This window comes from Macaca mulatta, chromosome 17 (genome assembly GCF_049350105.2).
Source record: "Macaca mulatta isolate MMU2019108-1 chromosome 17, T2T-MMU8v2.0, whole genome shotgun sequence".
Lineage (NCBI taxonomy): Eukaryota > Metazoa > Chordata > Mammalia > Primates > Cercopithecidae > Macaca > Macaca mulatta.
Genome location: NC_133422.1, coordinates 2,338,868 through 2,364,675, shown reverse-complemented (window position 1 = coordinate 2,364,675; position 25,808 = coordinate 2,338,868). Strand labels below are relative to the sequence as shown.

The following is a 25,808-nucleotide window of genomic DNA, read 5'->3' as shown; positions in this document are numbered from 1 at the left end:
AAATAGCACAGGCAGACTTGCTTAATGCAGGGTTGCCACAACCTTCAATTTGTAAAAAACACAATGTCTGCAAAGCACAATAAATGGAAGCACCTTATGAGGTGAGATGTGCCTATGTGTTTTCAGCAAGAATATCACGGAAGTAATGCTGTGTCATTGTAACATTTTGGAGACCGTTAATGTTGATCAACACCTAAGGTTGTGTGTGTTATGTTTCTCCATTCTGTAAAGGTATAGTTTTTCTTTGTAATTAGTATTCTGTTAGACCACCACCTCACACGGATTCCTTTTTGAGGAAGGACTTGTTGCGTAGTTTTGGTCAGTGCAGTCAGCAGATAGCTTCCAGCACTTTCAGTGTGACTCATATCATCCAGGGTCACACCCTTCCTGGTGCAGCTTGCACACAATGCCTGAGTGAGGTGGGGTGGGACTGCCCACTTCAGAGCTCCCTGCCAGTTGCTGAGGCTAGGCCTACATTGCAGTGAGATTGCTCCCTTAGCCCTCTTAAACCTCTTCCCCCTTCCTTTCACATATGCTGGTCCCTAGTAAATACATTGCACCCCAAACTCTATCTCAACATCTGATTCCAGAGAACCCAACCTGAGTCATTTCTTATTGGGAGACATTTTGAAACCCTGTGAATAATCCGTTTGTCATTACTTTCACTTAATTCTTTTAGCATCTATTGAGACTTCTTGCTTGAAACAGTTATTACTGTGCTGGTTGCCAAATGGTGTTTTTCTTTCTTTCTTTTTTTTTTTTTTTGAGACGGAGTCTCGCTCTGTGGCCCAGGCTGGAGTGCGGTGGCGCGATCTCGGCTCACTGCAAGCTCCGCCTCACAGGTTCACGCCATTCTCCTGCCTCAGCCTCTCGAGTAGCTGGGACCACAGGTGCCGCCACCTCGCCCGGCTAGTTTTTTGTATTTTTTAGTAGAGACGGGGTTTCACCGTGTTCGCCAGGATGGTCTCGATCTCCTGACCTCGTGATCCTCCCGTCTCGGCCTCCCAAAGTGCTGGGATTACAGGCTTGAGCCACCGCGCTCGGCCCAAATGGTGTTTTTCTAATTCCATGATTTCTTCTACATTTACTAGTTAGAATTCTACCATATGGAAGATATTATCCTTCTCCCATTTACTTATTTATTGATTCACTCACATATATCAGCATGCACCAGCAAATTCTATTTTGTGAGTTATAATCTGATGTTTATTGTATTGTTCAGTTTGTCCCAGATTTGGCCAGTAGGTGCCCCTTCCATCTTGTTTCTGTGTGCTTTCATGTGTCCTCGTTGTTTTTAGTACTTCCTTTCTTTCTGGCAACATATTTCAGTGTTGTTTCTTACTTTTCCTGCCCCTGGAATTGGTCATTTCAACAGGGACCAAGAATGAATGTAAAAACTGAAAACATTAAAGCATTAGAAGAACATATGGGTGGATGATCTTAAGGCAATGGGAAAGCCTCTAACAATATCTCAGAATCACCAAGCCCAATAGAAAAGACAAACAAACAAACAAAAACCAATAAGCAGATGTTTCACAGGGGAAAAAAATGAAAATGACACATAAAGAAAAGATACTGACCCTCACTTACAAGATAAATACGAGTTAAAATTACCCTGCCATACCAAAAGTTTGAAAACTTCATCCAGTAGACTGCAGAGAAACAGTCAGTCTCGTTCATTGCTGGTAGAAGTATAAAATGATACAACCCTTATAAAAGTTTTTTTGCAAACAGCTAAACACATGGTGGAAAGATTTACTTATGGTTCAGTAATCCCACTATTAGGAATCTACACTGAAGATAAACTTCCACAAATAAACAGCACATGCACAAGGTTATTTATTGCAACATTGTAGTAGCAAAGGATTGGAGACAACACAGATGCCCATCAATAGAAGGCTGATTGTATAACTGGAATATCCACACAATGGAACATTGTGCAGTGCTTTAAAAAAGAAAGGAATGTCTCTGTGTGCTAATGGGTAGTGATTTCTAGAATTTGTAGGACATTTCACAAGACATCTGGCCTGATCTTTTCAAAAAGTCATCATCATATGGATTTAGGGAAGATGATGGTAATAGTGCATTATTTTTGAGTCACTCCAAATCACTGCATAAAAACAGAACTTGAACAGTATCTGTAGCAAAACTAGTTTGCTAGAGAATGAGAGTGAGCTTCAGACAGCCAAATTGACTGCAGAGATATAAATTAAACTCTAATATGAGCATTCAATATTTATTATATTTATTTTCTTGTAGACCCAAGACTAAGACTAAATGAGGAATAATGTTTGTCATGGATACTGTACGCTTTCACAGTGTAGATACAGCACAGCTACTAGAGAATGGAGAGGGACTATGTGAAAACATTATTCAAACTTTTAAGTAATCATATTACTGGCAGTGTTATTGGTGTCATTATCTTGAGATTATTGGGTAAGCAGTATGGGATATTACAGTTCTTCATCCCTTGTGTCCTTGAGAACCAGAATTCTCAATGGAAAAAGGAGATACCAATGTGAGATAGAAGATGTTAAGTAAAAACCCCGTAGACTTTGATTTTAATTGGAAATATCAATATAAACTTACCAGGTATTTTATCTTCCTTTTAAAATGGCATGCACACACACGCACACACACACACACACACACGAAGGAAAGGAAAACAAACCCTGTTGATTACTAGTCATTTGTGTAGAAAATCCCAAAGAATCTGCAAACAAGCTACTAGAACCAAAAAGTGAATTTAGCCAGCACACAAGGTCAATAAACAAAACTGAAACATTTCTAAATAGTATTCTATAGCAATGAGTAATTAAAATTGGAATTTTTAGAAATGCTGTTTATAATAGCACCAGAAACATGAAATATTTTAGGGATAAATCTAACAAAATATGTGCAAGGTTCTGTGTGTTAGAGAAAATCTAAAATGAAGAGCTACGCCATGGTCATGGGCTGTAAGACAATATTCCAAAGACATTAGTTCTCCCCAAATTGATCTGTAAGTTCAGCCAGTGAAAATCCAGGCATCGGCCAGGCGCCGTGGCTCACACCTGTAATCCCAGCACTTTGAGAGGCCAAGGCGGGTGGATCACGAGGTCAGGAGATCGAGACCATCTTGGGTAACATGGTGAAACCCCATCTCTACTAAAAAATACAAAAAAAATTAGCCAGGCATGGTGGTGGGCGCCTGTGGTCCCAGCTACTCGAGAGGCTGAGGCAGGAGAATGGCATGAACCCAGGAGGCAGAGCTTGTAGTGAGCCGAGATCACGCCACTACACACCGGCCTGGGCTACAGAGCGAGACTCCTTCTCAAAAAAAAAAAAAAAAATGTGATGTATGCCTGTAGTCCCAGCTACTTGGGAGGCTGAGGCAGGAAAATGGCATGAACTCAGAAGGTGGAGGTTTTAATGAACTGAGATCGTGCCACTGCACTCCAGCCTGGGTGACAGAGCAAGACTCTCTCTCAAAAATAATAAAATAAAATATGAAATAAAATGAGAGCAAGACTCTGTCTCAAAAATAATAAAAATATGAAATGAAATAAAATGAAAAATATATTACAGACCTAAATATAAAACCTATAAAACTTCTAGAAGAAAACATATAAGAAACTGTGACTTTCATAGGCTGGCAAAGATTTCCTAGGCATGAATGATAAAAGAAAAAAATTGATAAATTAAGACTTCGTCAAAATTAAGAGTTTGTGATCTTCAAAAGACACTTAAAAATATAAAGAGGCAAGTTATGGACTAGGAGAAAATATTGGCACATACATATCAAGATTTATATCCAGAATATATAAAGAACTCATGACTCAATAAGCAATACAGTTAAAAGAGGGGCACCATTGAACATATAACTTCACAAATAAGGGATACTGATTGTTAATAAACACATGAAAAGATGCTGTACATCATTAGTTATTAGGAAAACACAAAAGCACAATGAAGATACCACTGCATATTTTTTGGAACAGCTAAATTTTAAAAACTGTCAGTTCTAAGCGTTGGTGAGGATGTGGAGCAACTGTAACTCTGATCCATTGTAAGTGGAAGTGCCAAACATTTTGTGCCAAATACAGCCACTTTGAAAACAGTTTGGCTGTTCCCGGTAAAGTTCAGCACATGTTTTAACATCAGACCCAGCAATCCCGTTTTTAGATATTTACTTAAGTAATAAAAACTGATATTGTTTGACTGTGTCCCCACCCACATCTCATCTTGAATTGTACTCCCATAATTCCCGTTGTTGTGGGAGGGACGCAGTGGGAGATCATGTGAATCATGGAGGTGGTTCCCCCACACTGTTCTCGGGGTAGTGAATGAGTCTCACGAGATCTGATGGTTTTATCAGGGGTTTCTGCTTTTGCATCCTCATTTTCTCTTGCCTCCACTGTGTAAGAAGTGCCTTTTGCCTCCGGCCATGATTCTGAGGCCTCCCCAGACATGTGGAACTGTTAAGTCCAATGAAACCTCTTTTTCTTCCCAGTCTCGGGTATGTCTTTATCAGCAGCGTGAAAATGGACAAGTACACAAATATTATGTCCACCCAAAGATTTGGTGAATACACGAGTAATCATAATAGACAAAAAGGTGAAATCACTCACGTGTCTATGAACTGATTAATGGATAAAGAAGTTGTCGCACCTCCTTAAAACAGATGCTATTGGGCAGTAGGACAAAAAGCAGGGACTTCCAGTTCTGAGACAAGATGAAATAGAGACTCTTCTTCCTTTTCTTAGTAAGTACAGCTAAAATCCCTGGAAAATGTACAGAAAACAAACCTGAGAAGACTCTGAAAGGTAGCAAGAAGAAGCCAGATCAGCTAGGGACCTTGCGACCTGAGGAGTAACATGGTGGTATGTTCCCTAGATTTATTTTTTCTTCATATATGTGCTAGAGAAGCTGTCAACCTGGAAACACCAGTTAATACAGACCAAAACAAACCCTAGAAAACCATTTTCATTAGTCAAGCCAGGAAAGGGACAACCTAGTAAGACAGAAAACTTGTAGACAATAACTGCCCTACTGTAGCCAAAAACAAAGACAAACTGTGCTCCATCCCCCACTCTCACCAACAAAGACTGAGTATTGAGCTTAAGACTTCCCCACCTTGCCCAGCTGTAACAAGACCCCCTCCTGTGTCTCTTCCCCAACATTCCTGCTGGGATAGTATCAGAAAAGGTGAAGCGCTAGTCAGGAGCCTAGATTTTCATTCCCACTGGGCAGTAATGATGTGTGCCTTCCATCCCCCCACCCCAAACAGTATCAAGTGCCCTCTCATGGTGTCAATGGAGGCTATGTGGGAAGCACTAAGGAGGCACCTCTACCCTTCCCAGCCAAGATATGTCCGCAGATGCCTAGCGGGGAGCCGGGACTTGTACTCCCACCTGATGGCAACAAGGTGGTGCTCCCACATCTCCCACTGTGTGGAGTCAGAGGAGGCCTGCAAAAACAAATTTAAATAAGATCTAGAGTCTCAAAACATTCAGGGTGCAATTGAAAACCATCCATCCTACCAAGAACCAGGAAAACTAAATGAGAAAAGACAATAGATGCTAAACCTAAAAAGCCACTGATGTTGGAATTACCTGACAAGGACTTTAATGCAGCTATCTTTAAAATGATTCAATTTGCAATTGAATCATGAAAAAATATAATTCTCAACAAAGAAACAGAAGACGTAAAGAACCAGATGGAGATTTTTAAACTGAAAATACAATAGCCAAAATTTTGAAAAGTCAACAGCAGAACGGAGAGGGCAGAGGAAAAAAATGAATGAACTTGAAGATAAAACATTAGAAATTACCCAGTCTGAACAAAAGAGAGAAAATATACTGAAAAATAAAAATGAACAAATCATCAGGGACTTGTGGGACTATTTTTAGAAGGTCTAATATTTGTACCATCAGAGTCCCAGGGGAGAAGAAAGACAATATGGTTGAAAAGGTATTCAAAGAAATGATAGTTTAAAATTTTGAACTTGGTGAAGGACATACTCAAGAAGAACTCAAGAAGTTCAGCAAACTCTGAACAGAAAAATCCCAAAGAAATCCACTCCAACATACATTATAACCAAATTTCTGACAACTAAATATAAAATCTTGAAAACAGTGAGGACACTTTACCTATAGGGGAAAAACAGAGTAACAGCAGATTTGTCATCAGAAACCATGGAATTTAGAAGGAAGTAGTACATATTTAAAGTACTGAGTGGAAAGAACTGTCAACCCAGAATTCTATATCCAGCATGTAACTGGCCCATCAAGGTTGAAAGTTGACAGTTGCACGTTCAGACAGCACATCCTCACATTACAAGAATTCAAAGCTAAAACAGGATAAAGGAAATAATAGAGCTTCTTTGTCACATGCTTCTCACTTGTTAAGGAGGGCAAAACAAATTTTTCCCAGTGACAGTTTTTCCCTCCCTCAAGATGTACCTTTTGCAAGAACTGGATCCCGTAGCCATAGTAGATACAAGTATACTGATAAAGTGAGTATCTGACATTTTCAGGCTCAATAAGTGGGAGACAGGCAAGAAGGCAATGAAGTGAAGAATAGGACATAGCCAGCCCTCATGTTCACAAAAAACCATGAATTAATATTGTCTCTAAATGAGATTAGTGTCATTGACAAGGTTGAAATACGACATTTCTTACATTTAAAAAATCATGTATAAACATTTAGTATGCCTAATAGGTTTTTGTTGTTGTTGTTGTTGTTGTTGTTGTTTGAGACAGAGTCTAACTCTTTCACCTAGGCTGGAGTGCATTGGCGCGATCTTGGCTCACTGTAACCTCCGCCTCCCAGGTTCAAGCGACTCTCCTGCCTCAGCCTCCTGAGTAGCTGGGACTATAGGCGCATGCTGCTGTGCCCGGGTAATTTTTTGTATTTTTAGTAGAGATGGGGTTTCACCATCTTGGCCAGGCTGGTCTTGAACTCCTGGCCTCGTGATCTACCCACCTCAGCCTCCCAGTGCTGAGATTACGGGCATGAGCTACCATGCCCAGCCCTAATAGTTTTTGTAAGCTTGGTTTTGTCATCAAAAGAATTTTTATAAAACATATTTTGGGGCTGGGCATGATGGCTCACAGGCCTGTAATCCCAGCACTTTAGGAATCCAAGGCGGTGGATCACGGGGTCAGGAGATCAAGACCATTCTGGCCAACATGGCAAAACCCTGTCTCTACTAAAAATATAAAAATTAATCAGGCGTAGTGGTGTGCACCTGTAATCTCAGCTACTCGGGCGGTTGAGGCGGGAGAATTGCTTGAACCCAGGGGTTGGAGGTTGCAGTGAGCCAAGATCGCGCCACTTCACTCCAGCCTGGGTGACAGAACAAAACTCTGTCTCAAAAACAAAACAAAACAAAGAAAAAAATATTTTGGGATCCCTTAAAATGGAATAGCCTTGTCTCGCTGTGAGAGGTTCTACAGATTGCTGTCCCGAGCCATGTCTTTGTCTCTATAGTTAGAGGTGCCGTTAGCAAATATTGAGAGCTTGTTCCATGCTGTACACTGTTTCAGAGGCTGATGAAAAAGTCATGTCCTGTACCTTCAGGAAAAAATCCTAGAAGGAACTATGAACTGTAAACCAGTAATTACAAGTGTCAGGGGTGTTATGAAAGGGAAAGTATAAAGTGGTGTGGGATTATGTACCGAGATTTATTTAACCCATTCTGTGGTCAGGAAAGTCCTCTATGAAGAAACGATTCTAGGCCATTGTTGGTTGGTTGGTTGTTTTTTTTTTTTTTTTGCAACAGAGTCTATTTCTGTTGTCTAGGCTGGAGTGCAGTGGTGCAATCTTGCTCACTGCACCCTCTGCCCCCTGGGTTCAAGCGATTCTCCTGCCTCAGCCTCCCAAGTAGGTGGGACTATAGGTGCGTGCTACCACACCTGGCTAATTTTTGCATTTTTTAGCACAGATAGGGTTTCACCATGTTGGCCAGGCTGGTCTCGAATTCCTGACCTCAAGTGATCCGCCCATCTTAACCTCCCAAAGTGCTGAGATTACAGGCGTGAGCCACTGTGCCCGGCCTAGCTTTGTTTTTATATGAAGCAATTTTGTTGTTCCCTGAATATCTTAGTGAGAGGCTGGAAGAGACAACCACTGGAAACTGTTAGCTAGATGTGATTTTAAATTCGGATTCTCTACTTGGAGGAGGGTGATAACACAGTGTATTATCAAGTTTTCATCCTTACCAGTAGTCTGAACAGACTTTTAGTTCAGATCCCTTCTATACTACATATACTAGCTCTGTGACCTTAGGAAGGTCATTTAATTGTTTTGAGCCTTAGTTTACTTATCTGTAAAATGGAGCTAATGATAACTTGCAGGGTTGTTAACTATTCTAAGACATGATTCCACACTTCAAGGAGCATTTAGTCCAGTAAGGTGAGACAGACATATTGACAAGTAATTGAAAAAATAAAAAGAAAAATGAGATGGTGTGGTAAAGATGGAAGAGTGATCAGTGGTGATATAAAGGAGTGATCTACTCTGCCTTAAGAGGGACTCAGGAAGGCTTTACAAAGGAGCTAGTATTCAAAACGGGCCTTGAAGGATGAATAGACAAGGTACATGGCACATATGAAACAGCTTGATGCATCTGGGAGACCACAATTTGTTTAGAATAATTAGACCAGAAATATGGGCAAATGACAGAAGAAATTAGAGAGGGCCTGGCGCAGTGGCTCACGCCTGTAATCCCAGCACTTTGGTAGGCTGAAGCGGGCGGGTTCACTTGAAGTCAGGAGTTCGAGACCAGCCTGGCCAACATGGTGAAAACCCATCTCTACTAAAAATACAAAAATTAGCCTGGCGTGGTGGCACACACCTGTAATCCCAGCTACTCAGGAGGCTGAGGCAGGAGAATCACTTGAACCTGGGAGGTGGAGGTTGCAGTGAGTCGAGATTGCACCACTGCACTCCAGGCTGGGCGACAGAGCAAGACCCTGTCTCAAAAAAAAAAAAAGGAGGAAACTAGAGAGGTAGACAGATTTTAGATTACAGAGGGCTTGTAGTGTTTGCTACCTACCCTGAAGATTTTGGACTTCATTCTGAAAGTGACTCACAGGTGTTGAAGAGTGTTCATCAGATTTGCTGCTGGTGGTGATGTGTTACACTGACTATGGGAAGATGCCTTAAGCTGTTGCATTTGAGGAAGGCAGTGGGAAGGGATTGGAGAATAGGTGACAGATTATAAACAGACTTAGGTAGTAGAACCAACATGACTCGAGGCCATTGGATTATCCAGAAAGAAAGAGTAGATAGCAGTTCCCAGGGTTACAGTCTTGGTAGACTGAAGTGGTCGTTGGCTTTATTCATCACAAGAGTGATATAAGATGGAAGAAAACATAAGAGAGGTAGACACTGAATTACGTTTTCTGTGCATGGTCTGACTTCTTCAGTATTTGATTATTCAGAGAAAAATAAAACACTAAAAATTAGGGTAAGTTCTTCTACTTTTTTCTTTAGAAAAAATGCATTTGTCTTGAGCATAGATTCACAAAGAGGTTGATAAGAGTACATTACAGACTAATAAATAAGTTATGAGGGTCATAGAGGACAGTTCTATTCATTCTGCAGATATCATTAAGGAAAGAGCTAAAGAAAACATTGCAGCTATAACCATGTTGATACACTTAAAATTAATAAAGTTCTGAAAACATTTGGTGTGACTGTAGTGTTAATGATAAAGAATTTGAATTTTAGCATTTTAATGGTTTTGGAGTTTTTTTAGTGCAATTTTGACTTTGCATTAGTGTCTACAATTTATAACTAAATTTTATTTTTTTGAAAATGATATTAAGATGAATATTCAACCTGAAATAAAACTTACATACAAAATGTTTAAAGTATATTTATTCACTGTTTTTTCTTCTATTCTAGTTACTATTTTTGGAAATGAAGAAAATGGTAAGACACTTTTAGTTTCAATTTAAGTTAAATGCTTAATGATATTTTAATTGGAACAGACTTTTTATTTATTGATGAATACGTGTGTTTTTGTTTTTTAGAAATAAAATCCCTATCTTTAAATTTTAAGTAATTAAAACAAGATCTAGTAATGGGGTTATTTCCAGACCAAAACATTTCATGTATTCTCATTTTGTGTTATTTATGTAAAGTAGCCATTATTTTGTACAGCACCTAGTACCCAAACTTCTTTGTGTATTTATATAAATATTTCTGTCGCGTATGTTCTTCAAAACTTTTTATTTGGATTTTTAAAAATATGAGTTCTAGCTAGCTAGGTTGAGGAGACAATTCTGCTTTCATGATGTCTGAATTTTATTGATGGTTCTCGTTTAGGCATTTGTTAAAATCACACTTTACAATGCACAGATGTTTAAGAAAATAACAAGAATGTAAATTTGTAAATTGCATTACCAGTTTAAGGAAGCTAAAGTTTTTATAACAACTAAGTAAAAAAGACAGTGCCTAGAGGGAAAAATCATTTCTCAAAATTTCACTGATATAAAAGCATATGTCATAAGTCTGATGAGATTAAATTTAAACAGAATTTAATTGGACATGCAAAACTCCAGAGGATTTCTAAAATACTTGAACAGTTAGAAATTATTAATATATAGTAATTCCTCTTACTGGAGATAATTAGGCATTAAGTATGTAAATCTTAAATTACCTTTAAATTTAATTTCTCAGTAACAGAATAAATGCAGACTCAGTTTGCTTATTTTCTTTCTTTAAATCAAAAATGTTTCCTGTATGTTGGAAGCACAGATACAGAAAGCAAAGAATTTAGAAGTTCTTATAAAAGAACTTTTAACTTATATCATTATCTCTTGGGGCTATTTTTACCATGTCTCTCAGAGTCTTTTTTTTTTTTTTTTTTTTTTTTTTTTGAGATGGAGTCTCGTTCTGTTGCCCAGGCTGGAGTGCAGTGGTGATCTCAGCTCACTGTAAGCTCCGCCTCCCGGGTTCACGCCATTCTCCTGCCTCAGCCTCCCGAGTAGCTGGGACTACAGGTGCCCGCCACCATACCCAGCTAATTTTTTTTATTTTTATTTTTTAGTAGAGACGGGGTTTTACTGTGTTAGTCAGGATGGTCTCAATCTCCTGACCTTGTGATCTGCCCGCCTCAGTCTCCCGGGGTGCTGGGATTACAGGCATGAGCCACATTGCCTGGCCAAAGAATCTTTCAATACAGTCTTAAGTTATTGCTGCTGTTAGCTTGTTTGTTTTTAAATTCAGTTACAGGTGATTTTTGAACTTTTGAACACAGAGTTTGGTATATAGGTTTCAGGTTTTTCTTTCAACTTTGATTTCATTTTCTCGGTTAACTATGATTTTACTTCCTCTATTGTAACCAATAGCAGGTATATGTAACCAGAAGTTTGCCTATTGATAATCACATTAATTTGAATTTAGTGAAAAGCATTGTTTTCTGTTATTCTTTACTCATTATAATTTAATAATACCATCTTTTAAGTACTTACTATATTCTAGGTCTTGTGTTAAGAGCTTTATTTTATCTATTTTTTAACAGGATATATTTTTAAGCAAAACCATTTTGTTTTGTTTTCATGAAGAAAAGAAATATTCTGAAATCATGTTAAATGTTCTTAAAACTATGAAGAGTATATTGGTTTTACATTTAAAGTATCTCAAAGTTACCATCTATCTCAAAGTTACACAATCGTGTATAGATGAGGAACAGCAAGCTTGATTTAATATGGAGTCTAGGCAAAAATATTTATAAAGGAAGTAAGCAAAGTGAAGATAACATTGCAGGGTTGTTAAATGGTCTCAGTGTTATCGTAGCAGTAGGAAACTAAGTTCTTGCACGCTTTTCCAAAGGAAAAACAAATGAAGCAATTATATATAATATATAAAAATACATATATATAATATGTATTTTTTCTTTTTCTTTCTTTTTTTTTTTGAGATGGAGTCTCGCTCTGTTGCTCAGGCTAGAGTGCGGTGGCACGATCTCAGCTCACTGTAACCTTTGCCTCCCAGGTTTGGGCGATCCTCCCATGTCAGCCTACACGTAGCTGAGATTACAAGTGTGCACCACCACGCCCAGCTAATTTTTTGTATTAGTAGAGATGGGGTTCTACTATGTTGGCCAGGCTGGTCTTGAACTCCTGACCTCAAGTGATCTGCCCACCCCAGCCTCCCAAAGTGCTGGGAATACAGGCGCGAGCCACAGCACCTGGCCAAAGCAATGATATTGAGTCCATTGGGTACACCGTGGGGTTCAACCTGAAGGGAACTGACAGGATAGAGAAAGCAGATTTTGAAAACCCAGTTTTTAATGCGCATGACGATCAATGTTAGTGGAAGCAAAAAGAGCACATTTTAAAATAAAAGGAAGTTACTGTTACAATTTTATCTTGGCATCAGATACTTGCTTAGAAGTAGAATATGACCATTAAGATGATGGTTGGAAACGTGGAGGAAACTGTAATTTTAGCTAGGACATAGTGAAAAGAACCTTGGATTTTTGTCAAACAGATATGGGTTTGAATTCTGGCTTCATCATTTAATAACTAAGTGACGTTGGACAAAGTATTAAATTCTCTGAGCCTCACTGCTTACATCTGTAAACTGGAATGATACCTTAGAAGACTTACTGTGAGGGTTAGAAATAAGGCATAGATTATAGTGCCTTCTAGTTGGCTTTTGGTACATAGGAGTGGTGATTTGAGTACCTATAGTCGGTTATGGTGACTGAGTAGTCCCATGGTTTTACTAGGATGCATTGGTAATGAGGTTGCAGTTATTTCTTAGGAATTCCGCAGCCAAGAGGGAAAGAAACTACGAGCAACATATTTTACATCAGCCACTGAGATGGATTGGAAGCAAGGAGGCCAATTGGCTTTTGCAGCAATCCAAAGAACATAGGCAACAATTTATGAACTATGCACCGACAGTGAAAATAATGATAATTATTGAAATTTTTGAAAAATAATGAAAATAATAATAATGAGTTCACTTGGAGAGAAATTTTAGGAGCTAGAATTAGTAGCATTTGCACGGATAAGCTGTGAGATAGGAGGAGTCGTTTCAGGCCTGGGTTTCTGCATTGGTCAGCTGTGTGACTGGAGTTTCTGTTCTCTGAGATCAGGCATGAACCCAATACAATTTCAAAAGAAAAGGTTGGGTTGCAACAGGGTTGTCAAATTATTATTATTATTTTATTTGAAAAGAACAAGCACTTTTTAAACCAGAAACATAAGGGAAAATAAACCTCAGACCGAAGGAAGGAGAGTACTTCAAACTGAATACATGTTAGCTTTTACAAAAGCTTCATTACGTTCTTTTTTTTTTTTTCAGTGCAGACCAGTGAATACTTTTTCACTTCTTAAAATTGAGAAACACTGATATAGGGAATGCACAAAAAGGACCAAATTTGGAGAAAATAATTAAAATGCCTGGATAAGACTAAGTAATAATATTAATAGTCAGTATTTATTGAGGATTTATTGTGTGCCAGGCATTCTTCTGTTTTGCGTGTATTAGCTCATCAGTATTAAGCAGCTAGCTTTACTGAAATAAGTAATTGAAATCTAAGCAAATTATTTGGAGAGTGCAGTATGAAGAAGTAATGAATTCTGACAGGAACAGAAAAGACCTTTGTGGAAGGAGTAGCATTGTATCTGAAGTTTAAAAATGAGTAGAATTTCAGACTTGTCTATATTTGTTATCTTCAGTGGGTTTATGGTGCTGCATTACAAACTGAAAAAGAGTTTAAGCATCTGGTAGATCTTGCTTCTTAAAGAAATCAGTACTACTTCTTTCAAATATGTAGAATACAACAAAAAGCTTAAAATTATATCAGTGACAATATTTGGAGATAGAGATGTTGGAATGTTACATTAATCTACTTGGGAAATAGTTATGTTAGATATTCAAAATGGCCAAAACTTTTTCTTGTTAGCCTGTATTGAACGGGAATGAAATTTAGGGTACTTTTTCTGAACAATACAGGGAATGAGTTATTCAGATGTATTCATCATTTATGGTGATGGTAACTTATTTTATTTACTTTCAGTTGACAGTTCCTTGGATTTAATGTTCATAGTAATAGATTCTGTTTTAAATAATTTTAAGTCATTTAAGATGAACTTTTGGAGAACTTGAAATATAGTGAGTGAAGAAAGTGTTTTAGCTTAAATCTTCAGCAATCTAATATAATCAAATCTCATCTTAAATCTCATCTTATAAACCAGACTGATAATCCTTAAATATAGGAACAGAGTATTTCTTCATATCTAGTAATGTTTCCTCATGCAAGTAAAGTTTATATATTTGATGTTTCAGTACATTTTAATTTGTTTATTGGATTCGGCCTCCTGACCCAATTATTGTGTTTTAATGTAATGCCTTTTGCTGTTTTCACCTGGATTCAATGAACTGTTATTTGTTTTTATTTACCAGGAAAGACCGTTGTTTACCTTGTGGCTTTCCATCTGTTCTTTGTTATGTTTGTATGGTCCTATTGGATGACAATTTTCACATCTCCCGCTTCCCCCTCCAAAGAGGTAAATTTAATGTTGGTAAATTACCAAATGTTTTAACTGATTATGGATTTTTTTTCCCTTGTGTTACCTTTGTTAAAACTTTACATAATGCATGTGTTCTGTTTCCATTCATAAAACTGCTTGGTTGCTCTGTACTGTGAATGTGAGTCATCAGCCTGTTCTCAGATACAGTCCACTGACATAGCATAGTAAAAGTTCAGCAGTATAGAAATGCTTACTACTTTTCTGCCATGCTATGTTTTCTTAAAGATATACTTTATATTACTGAAATAAAAAGTCTTAAGGAACGGAATTGAGTTAGGAAAGTAGAGTTTATTTTTAGAAACTCTCAACATTTATATTTTCTCAGGCGTGAACAGATATGCTGCAATTAAAGAAAGTTTTGTGATGGAAACAAATTGTCTAGGCTATTGCTTACTTTAATATGACTAGTGTTTCTTCTAATTGGAGGTTCCATTTGGAAAATAATATAGGTAAACATTTATGTGGAGTAGGTTTTATGACCAGTATGTCTCTCTTACCTCGCCATAGCTGACTGAATTCTTCCTTCACTGAAAATTTCATATAGCAAGGTGGTTAAGAATATATTCTCTAGAGTTAGAGTTGTCTGAGTTTGATCTTTTGCTCTAACAATTTAATCTCTCCAAGCTGCAGTTTTCTTACCAAAAAATGGAGCTAACAATTGTGCCTGTCTCCGTAGGATGTTTGTAAAGATTGTGAGATTTATTCAGTTAAAACATGCATCTATCTATCTATCTATCTATCTATCTATCTATCTATCTATCTATCTATTTATTTATTGAGATGGAGTTTCGCTCTTGTCACCCAGGCTGGAGTACAATGGCATGATCTTGGCTCACTGCAACCTCCGCCTCCCAGGTTCAAGCGATTCTCCTGCCTCAGCCTCCTGAGTAGCTGGGATTACAGGCACGCACCACCATGCCTAGCTAATTTTTGTGTTTTTATAGAGACGGATTTCCCCATGTTGGTCAGGCCAGTCTTGAACTCCTGGCCTCAGGTGATCCACCCGCTTCAGCCTCCCAAAGTGCTGGGATTACAGGCGTGAGCCACCATGCCTGGCATGAGCTTTTAAAATAGTAGTTTACCTGCCACATTGTTAGGACTCAAATATTAGATGATGATGATAATGTAATTGTTTCCCTTTGTGTTAAATTTATCAAAATCATTAAAAATTATAGACCATATGTTTAAAAATAGTATCAACTTCTATTTAACTTTGCGGTGAAGAACATATATACAAAAAGTACGCATATGTGTACACACCTGTGCAACTACTACTCAATTCAAGAAACAAAACATTACCAGAACCCCATCAACCCCCGATGCTTCCTTTCAGTCATCCACTTCATAAGAAGCCACTCTCTTGCCTTCTAACAGCATAGATTAGTTTTGCCTGTCTTTTGTACTAAATATAAATGGAGTTTTGTAGTAGTGTGTGTATGGTGTGTATGTGTATGTCATAGTCATATGTGTGTATGTGGCTTCTTTCATTAACATTCTGTTTGTAAGATTCATCTGTGTTACGTATAGTTGAAGATCATTCTAATTATTGTTTAGTATTCAGTTGTATGTAACACTATTTACTCGGTCTACTGTTAATGAGCATGTGGGTAGCCTCCAGCTTCGAGCTGTTACAAGTAGGGCTGCTGCAAACGTTCTAGTGCATGTCTCTTGGATAATATATATGTAGTTATTTTGGGTAGATGCCTAGGAGTAGAACTAGTAAATATACATTTAACATTAGCAAGTAATGCCATACAGTTTTTTGCCTGCTTTTTCTATTAGATGCTTTTGTTTTAAAAGGTAAAGTAAACCATAAGTCAGACTTCAGTGTTGCTTCACATATATTCATCAGGCATTTGTTACTAATTAGTCAACCCTTAAAGTTATGTTACAAACTATCATCCATTTCTTAATCTTGAAATTGAAAAGGACTTAATTTTGTTTAATCAATTACTAGTAGTGATGACTATTGAAAACATCGCATGTGTAAAAAGTAAATAATTCTCATTACAGGAAATAAGAAATAGAATAAGAAAAATAATTGGTAGTACTTTTGAGAAGCAGTATACTGTAGAGGTTAAGAAAGCAGGCCGGGCGTGGTGGCTTATGCCTATAATCCAGCACTTTGGAAGGCCAAGGCAGGCAGGTGGATTGCTTTAGTCCTGGACTTTGACAACAGCCTTGGCAATGTAGCAAACCCCGTCTCTACAAAGAATAAAACAATTAGCTGGGCATGGTGGTGTGCACCTGTAGTCCCAGCTACTCGGGAGGCTGAGGTGGGAGGATCACTGAGCCCGGGGAGGTTGAGCCTGCAGTGAGCCGTGATCATGCCACTGCACTCCAGCCCAGGCAGCAGAGTGAGACCCTGTCTCAGACAGCAACAACAACAGCACCACACAGACTCTGGACTAACACTGCTCAGGTTCAGCTCGTACCTCTGCAACGTACTCTCTGTGTTAACTGTGTGACTTTGGAGACTTTCCTTAGTTGGTCCCTCCTCTGTAAAGTGAGGGTGATATTAGTACCCACCTCATAGGATAGCTGTAAGAATTGAGCAAATTGATAATCTATGTAATTACTAATAGATACTATGTGGAGTTAATAGTGTATATAAAGAGCTCAGAAGAATGCTTAGCACCTAATAAGTACCATCAAAATGTTATTATTATTATTATTTTTTTGGTGGTTGTTCTAGCATATTGCATCCATTTCGCATTCAGCCCAGAGCTTAAGCCTTCACATCACCTTCTCCTTCATTCTCCTCTACTCCTGTAAGGTCATCTGTCTGCCCAAGCCTGTATCCAGTGACCTTGCTGTGGCATGCTTCATTTGCCCTGTCAGAGAACTTATCATCTGGTATTGTAATTGCCTGTTTACTAATATGCATCACATTATTAAGTTTTCAATTTTGTGAGGGCGGGGATATTTACATTGCATTCTTCACTAGATCCCCCCCCACACTCTCTGGCACATAATAGATTTTCAATAATTATTAAATGAACTAATTATTAAATCTTCATGGGCCAGCTAAGCTAAGCTCCAGGGACAACTAAGAACAGGAATTTAAGATTCTCTTTGCCACTGAGCTTACAGTGTGCTGACTGAGGTAGGCCTATATAAGCAATTACAGAGCTGTGAGTTTGGTGCTAACGTGATACCAAGCTCACAGCTTTGTTAGGAGGATCCTGTCAGCTCAGAGGTTGGTGCTAATAAAACACCAAACTCACAGCTTTTGTTAGGAGGATTCAGTCATCTCAGAGGTTAGAACAGTGCTTGGAGATCCAGGTCTAGGGGAATAGATTGGGTCTAAAAAGCAAAAACTGGGGCCAGACGTGGTGACTCATGCCTATAATCCCAGCACTTTGGGAGGCAGAGGTAGGTAGATCACCTGAGGTCAGGAGTTTGAGACCCGCCTGACCAACATGGTGAAACCCCATTTCTACTAAAAGTACAGAATTAGCCGGGTGTGGTGGTGCATGCCTGTAATCCCAGCTGTTTAGGAGGCTGAGGCAGGAGAATTGCTTGAACCTGGGAGGCAGAGGATGCAGTAAGCCAAGATCACGCTGTTGCATTCCAGCCTAGGCAACAAGAGCGAAACTCTGTCGCAATAATCATTATCATCATCATCGTCATCATCATCAAAAACTATAAATCGTTAAGGAAGTTAAGTTATAAATATGGGTGGGGTGTCTTTTTTTCATTGTTTCAATCAAGTACTTCTTGACCACCCACCGGATATCAGATTGTGCTAGGCTTAAAGGTAGGGACAAACAGTGAACAAATAAAATAATCATAAATTGTGATAAATTTAGAAAAATAACATGGTAATATAATAGAGTATAACAAAGTAAAAGCTACTTTAGGGGAGAAAGAGCTACTTTTAGATAGTATATTCAAATAAATCTCTGAGGAAGTGGCGTTTAAGCTGAGACCTTTATAAGTATCTCTTCCACTAAGCTTTTTGAAGGAAAAATCTTTGTTGTTTATTCCTGTATCCCCAGTAGTTAGAATCGGACCTCGTGTATAACAGGCAGATTGATAAAGACTTAAGAAATGGTGAGGAAGAGGCAGCATGTGAATAGCTGCTAAGCATCTCCCATCACCAAGTGTCATCTTTTCTAAAAAGAAAATACGGTCCCATCCCTTCCCTGACTATAATCCTACAGTTTGCCAGTTAGCTGTAAGATAAAGCTCATGTTCATTTGCATGGTACACCAAATCCCTTCATGAACTAAAATCTTACTAATTTAATCTTCATTGCTTCTTCATGGAACTCTATAATGAAGCAGTGTGTTAAATTGAATATACTGTACTATTTTCACATCCTTGTGCTTTCTGTATGCTGTTCCCTTTGCCAAGATTTTCTTCTCTGTCTTCCTGAAAGATTCCTGTTTATCTTTCAAAACTTAGGTACACTGCCTTCAAGAAACTTTCATTGATAACTCCTACTACCTCCCAAGGGAGCTTTTATCATACCTTGTAATATATTATTAATGTTGTATTTTATGCTGATTCGTATTTTGTAATTCTTTGTTTATATGGCTGTCTTACTAGACTATAGAAATATACTTTTTGAAGGCAAGGGTTGTTTTTATTAATATTTGGATCTCTGATATCCGGGACAACACCTCACTCTTAATTGGCATTTAATATATATTTAAATAGAACTATCTGAACACTGAATTTAAGACAATAATAGCATTTCATAGTTTGAATTCTGTTCACTAGTTTTGAATGAAAAGACAAACTTCTAGAACTAATTCAAAATTACAATCTGTTTGAATTTTTGTTTTGTTCCATTTGTCATCTAAAATTCTGATGCCTCTTGAAATTTTCATTTGGTTTAAGCTTTTCATAATTTTATAACCTTCTTTTTTTTTTTTTTTTTTTTTTTTAAGACAGAGTCTCACTCTCACCAGGCTGGAGTATAGTGGTGTGATCTCACTGCAACCTCCACCTCCCAGGTTCAAACAATTCTCCTGCCTCAGCCTCCCGAGTAGCTGGCACTACAGGTGCATGCCACCACACCCAGCTAATTTTTGTGTTTTTTTAGTAGAGAGAGGGTTTCACCATGTTGACCAGGCTGGTCTTGAATTCCTGACCTCGTGATCCACCTGCTTCGGCCTCCTGCTTCGGCCTCCTGAAGTGCTAGGATTATAGGCATAAGCCACCATGCCTGGCCCATAACCTTCATTCTTAAGGATAAGTGATGATGTTGAGTAGCAATAAAGAGGCCTGAGCTTGGGATGCTACTGCAGACTAGGAATAGAACAGCCCAGAGAAATCTGTTGAAATTTTATAGGGAATCTGTAAAATTTGATCAGAACATCTTCTATTCAAATATATTTAACATGTTACCATGTGATTTTTATACTGTACTATGAATATGTAAGAGACACGTCATGTCAGGAAAGAACTTTCTAACAAGTTAAAATTCTCTTAAAGAGAACATGCCATCTTGCAAAATAGGAAAATATTTCTCTGAAAGTATTCAAGAGGGACCCAATCTGTCAGAAATGTCTGAAGACCCCTCTTGTGATGGAAGATTAGATAAGGGACCTCCATTGTCTTTAAGACTTTTTCATCTTTAAGGTTATGTGAGTCTTTCCCGACTTCTTACTGTCCTGTTCATCTGTTCATGTGGTTTCTTGTCCCCTATAAGTAATTTGGGGGTTTCTTGTCCCATCACAATTTGATTGTGGAAGCTGAGCGAGGTAATCTAAATAGACTCTTACATTTCCTAAAGTGTGGTGTTTTAGTCAGGTTAGAGTAACAATCTATAAAAAGCAAAAACATTTATTTTACATTGTAATGTAGAGGAAAATGTACCAGAATAGAAAACAGAATACCTGTATTTTGCTATTGGCTCTGCCAGTAGTTCTGCAATGTTAGAAAATTGCCTAAGTCTCTTAGAATCACAATTTCCTCAATTCAGAGCTCTCTCTACTATGCCAAGCTGTTGCCTTGTTTATAGCAGAATACTGTGTTGTTAAGCTAATAACATTAGCAATGATGGGGCAGCAACAGGAGGAGACATTGTGGTATCTGAGTTAGCAACTAGACCAAATACTCCTTAAACATGAAAACTCAGGATTCCTTAGGGCTTTTTAAGCAGAACCTACAAGTAAATAAAAATTGAGGAATTGTATTATTAAAATATAAAACACAATGAAGAACAAATCTCAAGCCATTCTTAGTTTTTTTTTTTTAAATCTACGAAATAAAGACTGATAGAAACCTATACTTCCTGGTAACATGAAATTTAACATGAGGCATAAAACTTAGGATCCTTGAGATGTTAGGATGACATATGAAAGAACAATTAAAAAGTACCCTGAAGGGAAAATGCCATTAAGAGAAATGAACCAGAGGCTGGCCACACATGGGAACAGACACTAAGAAGTGAAAACAAGAAACAGCTCTAGGCCGGGCACGGTGGGTCACGCCTGTAATCACAGCACTTTGGGAGGCCGAGGCAGGCGGATCATGAGGTCAGGAGATTGAGACCATCCTGGCTAACACACCATGAAACCCCGTCTCTACCAAAAATACAAAAAAAAAAAGAAAGAAAGAAAAATTAGCCAGGCTTGGTGGCGGGCGCCTGTAGTCCCAGCTACTCGGCAGGCTGAGGCAGGAGAATGGCGTGAACCCGGGAGGCGGAGCTTGCAGTGAGCCGAGATCGCGCTGCTCACTCCAGCCTGGGGGACAGAGGGAGATTCCATCTCAAAAAAAAAAAAAACAGCTCTATAAAGGACGCTCTACTTGAAGAGGCCACTATGCTTGCCTTGCCAATCTGTCATAAATCTGGTGAAAGTAGTCCTATTGGTTAGCTTTTTAAAATCTAAAAATGGTTTGTTTGTTTTTTTTAAAATGACTCATTGCCCTTCTTGAGACGTTTGGCTAGAAATTAGTAGGACCCCATGACTGTGATTTAGCCTTTCACCCAAAGCAAGTAAATCTTTGGACATTTTTCCAAAAATTAAAAATCTCTTGACAGTAACTTTTGCGCAACTAAAATTTTTACTAATGGAGACTATATATTAAGCCTTTCTTGTGTAGAAACTTAATTTTATTTGTGAGAAACAAAGATGGAAAAATATTTAGTTCATGTTCTTTGCCATCTGGTATGGAGAGCAAATCTTTTCTATGCCAAAGGTATGTAGTTTTTGTTAAAATGTCCTTGATTTATCTACTTAGCAGTTAAGTTTGAAGACAAGTTTTGTCTTCATAAAATAGTTTTTGGTTTTCTTTTTCTGTTCCAGATAAAACTTTTTCTGAGCATGATAATTAACATCATGGGATTTAAAAAATTTAATAGTCCTCTTTTCTTTGATAGTTCTACTTGTCCAATTCTGAAAAGGAACGTTATGAAAAAGAATTCAGCCAAGAAAGACAACAAGAAATTTTGAGAAGAGCAGCAAGAGTTTTACCTATCTATACCACATCAGCTTCAAAAAGTAAGAAAAAGAATAAGTGTTCCTTTTCTAATGATTTTAAAAATATGTGTATTCCTGCCAGGATATATTTGCATGGTTTGACTATTAAATGGATACTGTTATTGCCATAAATAATATCTGTAGCTACAAGACTTTCCTGTTCTCTCGTTGTGGTGTTTCAGATGCAGAAATAGATAAATAGAAAAACATCGATATAAATTGTTTAAGGGGCTCACTTTAATATGAATCTCTTCTGTACTTGTTTTTTCCCCCAACTCAACTTTCATGGCTAAAAATTTTAATTATTATTCTTAGTAAACTGTCATTTGGAAGTCTGAATTTGAGTATTATGTGTCATCACTGAGTAATAAAAAAAAAATCTGACAGTGTGCTAAGAATGGAGAACAGTAAAAGACACAAATAGGAAGAAAGTTGTTCAGATGTATAAGGCTAATATTCTGAGAGTCAGGCTGTGAACTCAGGTTTGTCTAGTTCCAGAGCCCTTGGTGTTTCCTGTGTACTGATGCCTCCACTGAGATCCATGACCATAACAGCAGCTTCCTGTTCCTAGGTTGTAATCTTATGACAAGGAAGAGTCTATGAGTGGCGGTCATTTAAATACAGGGAATTGTTTATTTTGTTTATTTAAAAAATTTTTTTTGTTGTTTTTTAGGAAATTGTTTTATGTATTATATACCTCATTAATTGGTTTAAACACCAGGTAATGATTGCAGCTTAACAGTTATTCTGTTTACATGTACGAACTCATTTAGACCTCACAACAACCTTATGAAGTGTAGACTATAGTTTCCATTTTACGGATGAGGAAACTAAGACACCGTGAGGCTAAGTAACTTGTTCCAAGTCATACAGCTAGTATAAAAAACAACAGGATTTTAAGTCCAGGTGCTCTGCCTCTTCAACCCACTAAGTTTCTAAACTCCAATGGGAAATTACCTTTGTGTAGCTGTGTACAAACTGTGACTCAAGAAAATTTAAAGTGTCTACAAGATTTTAGGAGGGGAGGCCGGGCGCGGTGGCTCAAGCCTGTAATCCCAGCACTTTGGGAGGCCGAGACGGGCGGATCACGAGGTCAGGAGATCGAGACCATCCTGGCTAACACGGTGAAACCCCGTCTCTACTAAAAAATACAAAAAACTAGCCGGGCGCGGTGGCGGGCGCCTGTAGTCCCAACTACTCGGGAGGCTGAGGCAGGAGAATGGCGTGAACCCGGGAGGCGGAGCTTGCAGTGATATGAGATCCGGCCACTGCACTCCAGCCTGGGCGGGAGAGCGAGACTCCGTCTCAAAAAAAAAAAAAAAAAAGATTTTAGGAGGGGATATTTGACTGACTGTCCTTTTTGCATAACTAATATAGTATAGAATGAAGACGTGGATTACAGATCAAACCCTAGCTTTTCCCTTACTAATACAGTGCAAGTCACTTAAACTTTCTAAGCACTAACTTTCTCGTTTTAAGGTAAGGATAATAATATTTACATGACTGAGTTAGTGGAAGTATTAAAAGAGACAATAGATGTAAAGTACTTAGTATAGCTCTTTGCATAGAATAATAAATTTCCAGTAATTTTTTTTTTCTTTTTTTCCGGAAATGGAGTCTCATTCTGTTGCCCAGGCTTGAGTGCAATGGTGCAATCTCAGCTCACTGCAACTTCCACCCCCGGGGTTCAAGCGATCTCCTGCCTCAGCCTCCTGAGTAGCTGGTATTACAGGCACATGCCACCACACTTGGCTAACTTTTGTATTTTTAGTAGAGATGGGTTGGCCAGGCTGGTCTCGAATTCCTAGCCTCAAGTGATCCGCCCGCTTTGGCCTCCCAAAGTACTGGGATTACAGGCGTGAGCCACGGTGCCTGGCCTATTATTTTATTACATTTGCCTTTGATTATAGGTCTTTTAGGTGGTCTATATCCAGGGCCTCACTTCCTTCTAGTGAATTCCACGCAGCGGGCTTTCATTCTCCCTTTCAGGATCAGTGGCGTTTTATCATTCTGTCTTCTTGAAACGCTTTCCTCTTTGTGTTTTTCTGTAGTTTTATACTTCTGTGTTTGTATCCTTGTATGATTGTTCTTCTTCATCCCACATTTGTTGTTTTCTCCTATGTCTTAACTTCACAATGGTGCCTTACCCCATTTTTTCTGTACTGTCCTTTCAACTGTTACTTTTAGCCTTGGAATTCTAATACCACAATATTGTGATCATTTGCTTATTGTGCTGCATAATTTGTTTTCTTTAATAGTTTTCAGGAATTAGTTACCTTCTTAATAGAAATTACAGCAGATTCAAGGATATTAACATACTAGCACTCACCTACATTCCAAACGCTTTCTTGTGTGCCAGGCACAGGGGTAGATTTGCAGCTGCATACAGGGATTGCACGTCTACAGAGTGGTCTGCGATCTAGCTGCACCCTGGGATGCAGTGCCCTTCCTGTTATGTCAGAAGAGGGAGCTGCAGACCTCTGCCTCTGCCGTCATCACCATCAAGCCTTCATCATTTCACCTTGGCAGGTGCCCTTCAATTCAGCATTTCTCGCTCTCACTAGAGCTCCCCTTGTGTATTTGCAGCTTCCAAAGGATAGCTGTACTTGAATGGCCTCTTATCCAAAGCTTTAAGCTCCTACAATACTGGATTCATCATTTAAAACCTAAAATCTTGGGGGAGGAGCCAAAAGTCTGCCTCGTTCACTTTTATATTCCCTGCATCTAGCAGTGTTTGTCACCTGATAGAAACTCTAAATATTTGTCAGTGAAAAACACTACTCTTACCCAGACTCAGCTCTATTTCTATCCTTGGCACCATCATTCTTCTAGCCACCCTAGAAACTCAGGGTTCCTTTGATTGCTACTTTTGAGTTCAGTCTGCTCAGTCATGAAGCCTCCTTTTCCTACAAGGTGTGTTTGGTTTAATCCCATCTCAGAGCCTAGGTAACTTCACAGCCTTTGCAATGTCAGAATGTTGAGTGGAGAAGGGCAGGGGAAAGAGAAAAGAAGATACTCATTCCTGATGTTACCACTTGCTTAGCCATTCAACCTTCGACAGATGACTGTCTAACCTTTGGGTGTCTTTGATCTGTAAAATGGAGAGATTGAACTAGGAAATCTCTAAGGTCCTTTATAGCTCTACTTTTTCAACATTACATGGTTTTACCTCCCTAGTGTCTAACCCAGGCAAGGTGTTATAGAAGATCAATAAAACATAACCTACTCGGTCAATCAGGGCAAGATGGCCAAATAGGAACAGCTCTGGTCTGCAGCTCCCAGTGAGACCAACACAGAAGGCAGGTGATTTCTGCATTTCCAACTGAGGTACCTGGTTCATCTCACTGGGACTGGCTAGACAGTGGGTGAAGCCCACAGACGGCGAGCAGAAGCAGGGTGGGGCGTCGCCTTACCCAGGAAGCACAAGGGTTCAGGGAACTCCCTCCCCTAGCTGAGGGAAGCTATGAGGGACTGTGCTGTGAGGGATGGTGCTATTCGGCCCAGATACTATGCTTTTCCCACGGTCTTCGCAACCCACAGACCAGGAGATTCCCTTGGGTGCCTCCACCACCAGGGCTCTGCGTTTCAAGCACAAAACTGGGTGGTCATTTGGGCAGACACTGAGCTAGCTACAGGAGTGTTTTTCATACCCCAGTGGCACTTGGCATGGAGCAAGACAGAGCCGTTCATTCTCCTGGAAAGGGGGCTGAAGCCAGGGAGCCAAGTGGTATTGCTCAGCAGATGCCACCTCCACAAACCCTAACAAGCTAAGATCCACTGGCTTGAAATTCTCGCTGCCAGCACAGCAGTCTGAAGTTGACCTGGGACGCTG

The 25,808-nt window shown here is 38.9% G+C and overlaps 1 protein-coding gene across 5 annotated transcripts in view; it reads left to right on the top strand.

The window, feature by feature from the left end:
• The window catches only part of ZDHHC20 (zinc finger DHHC-type palmitoyltransferase 20), an 88,526-nt gene that overhangs the window by 21,844 nt on the left and 40,874 nt on the right, over window positions 1–25,808 (top strand). For all 5 annotated transcript variants that reach the window (XM_001089163.5, XM_015120727.3, XM_015120725.3 and 2 more), the window contains exons 2-4: window positions 9,895–9,921; window positions 14,413–14,516; window positions 21,877–21,997. In XM_001089163.5, coding sequence (XP_001089163.3) covers window positions 9,895–9,921; window positions 14,413–14,516; window positions 21,877–21,997 — 252 coding nt within the window. The remainder of the gene's footprint in view (window positions 1–9,894; window positions 9,922–14,412; window positions 14,517–21,876; window positions 21,998–25,808) is intronic.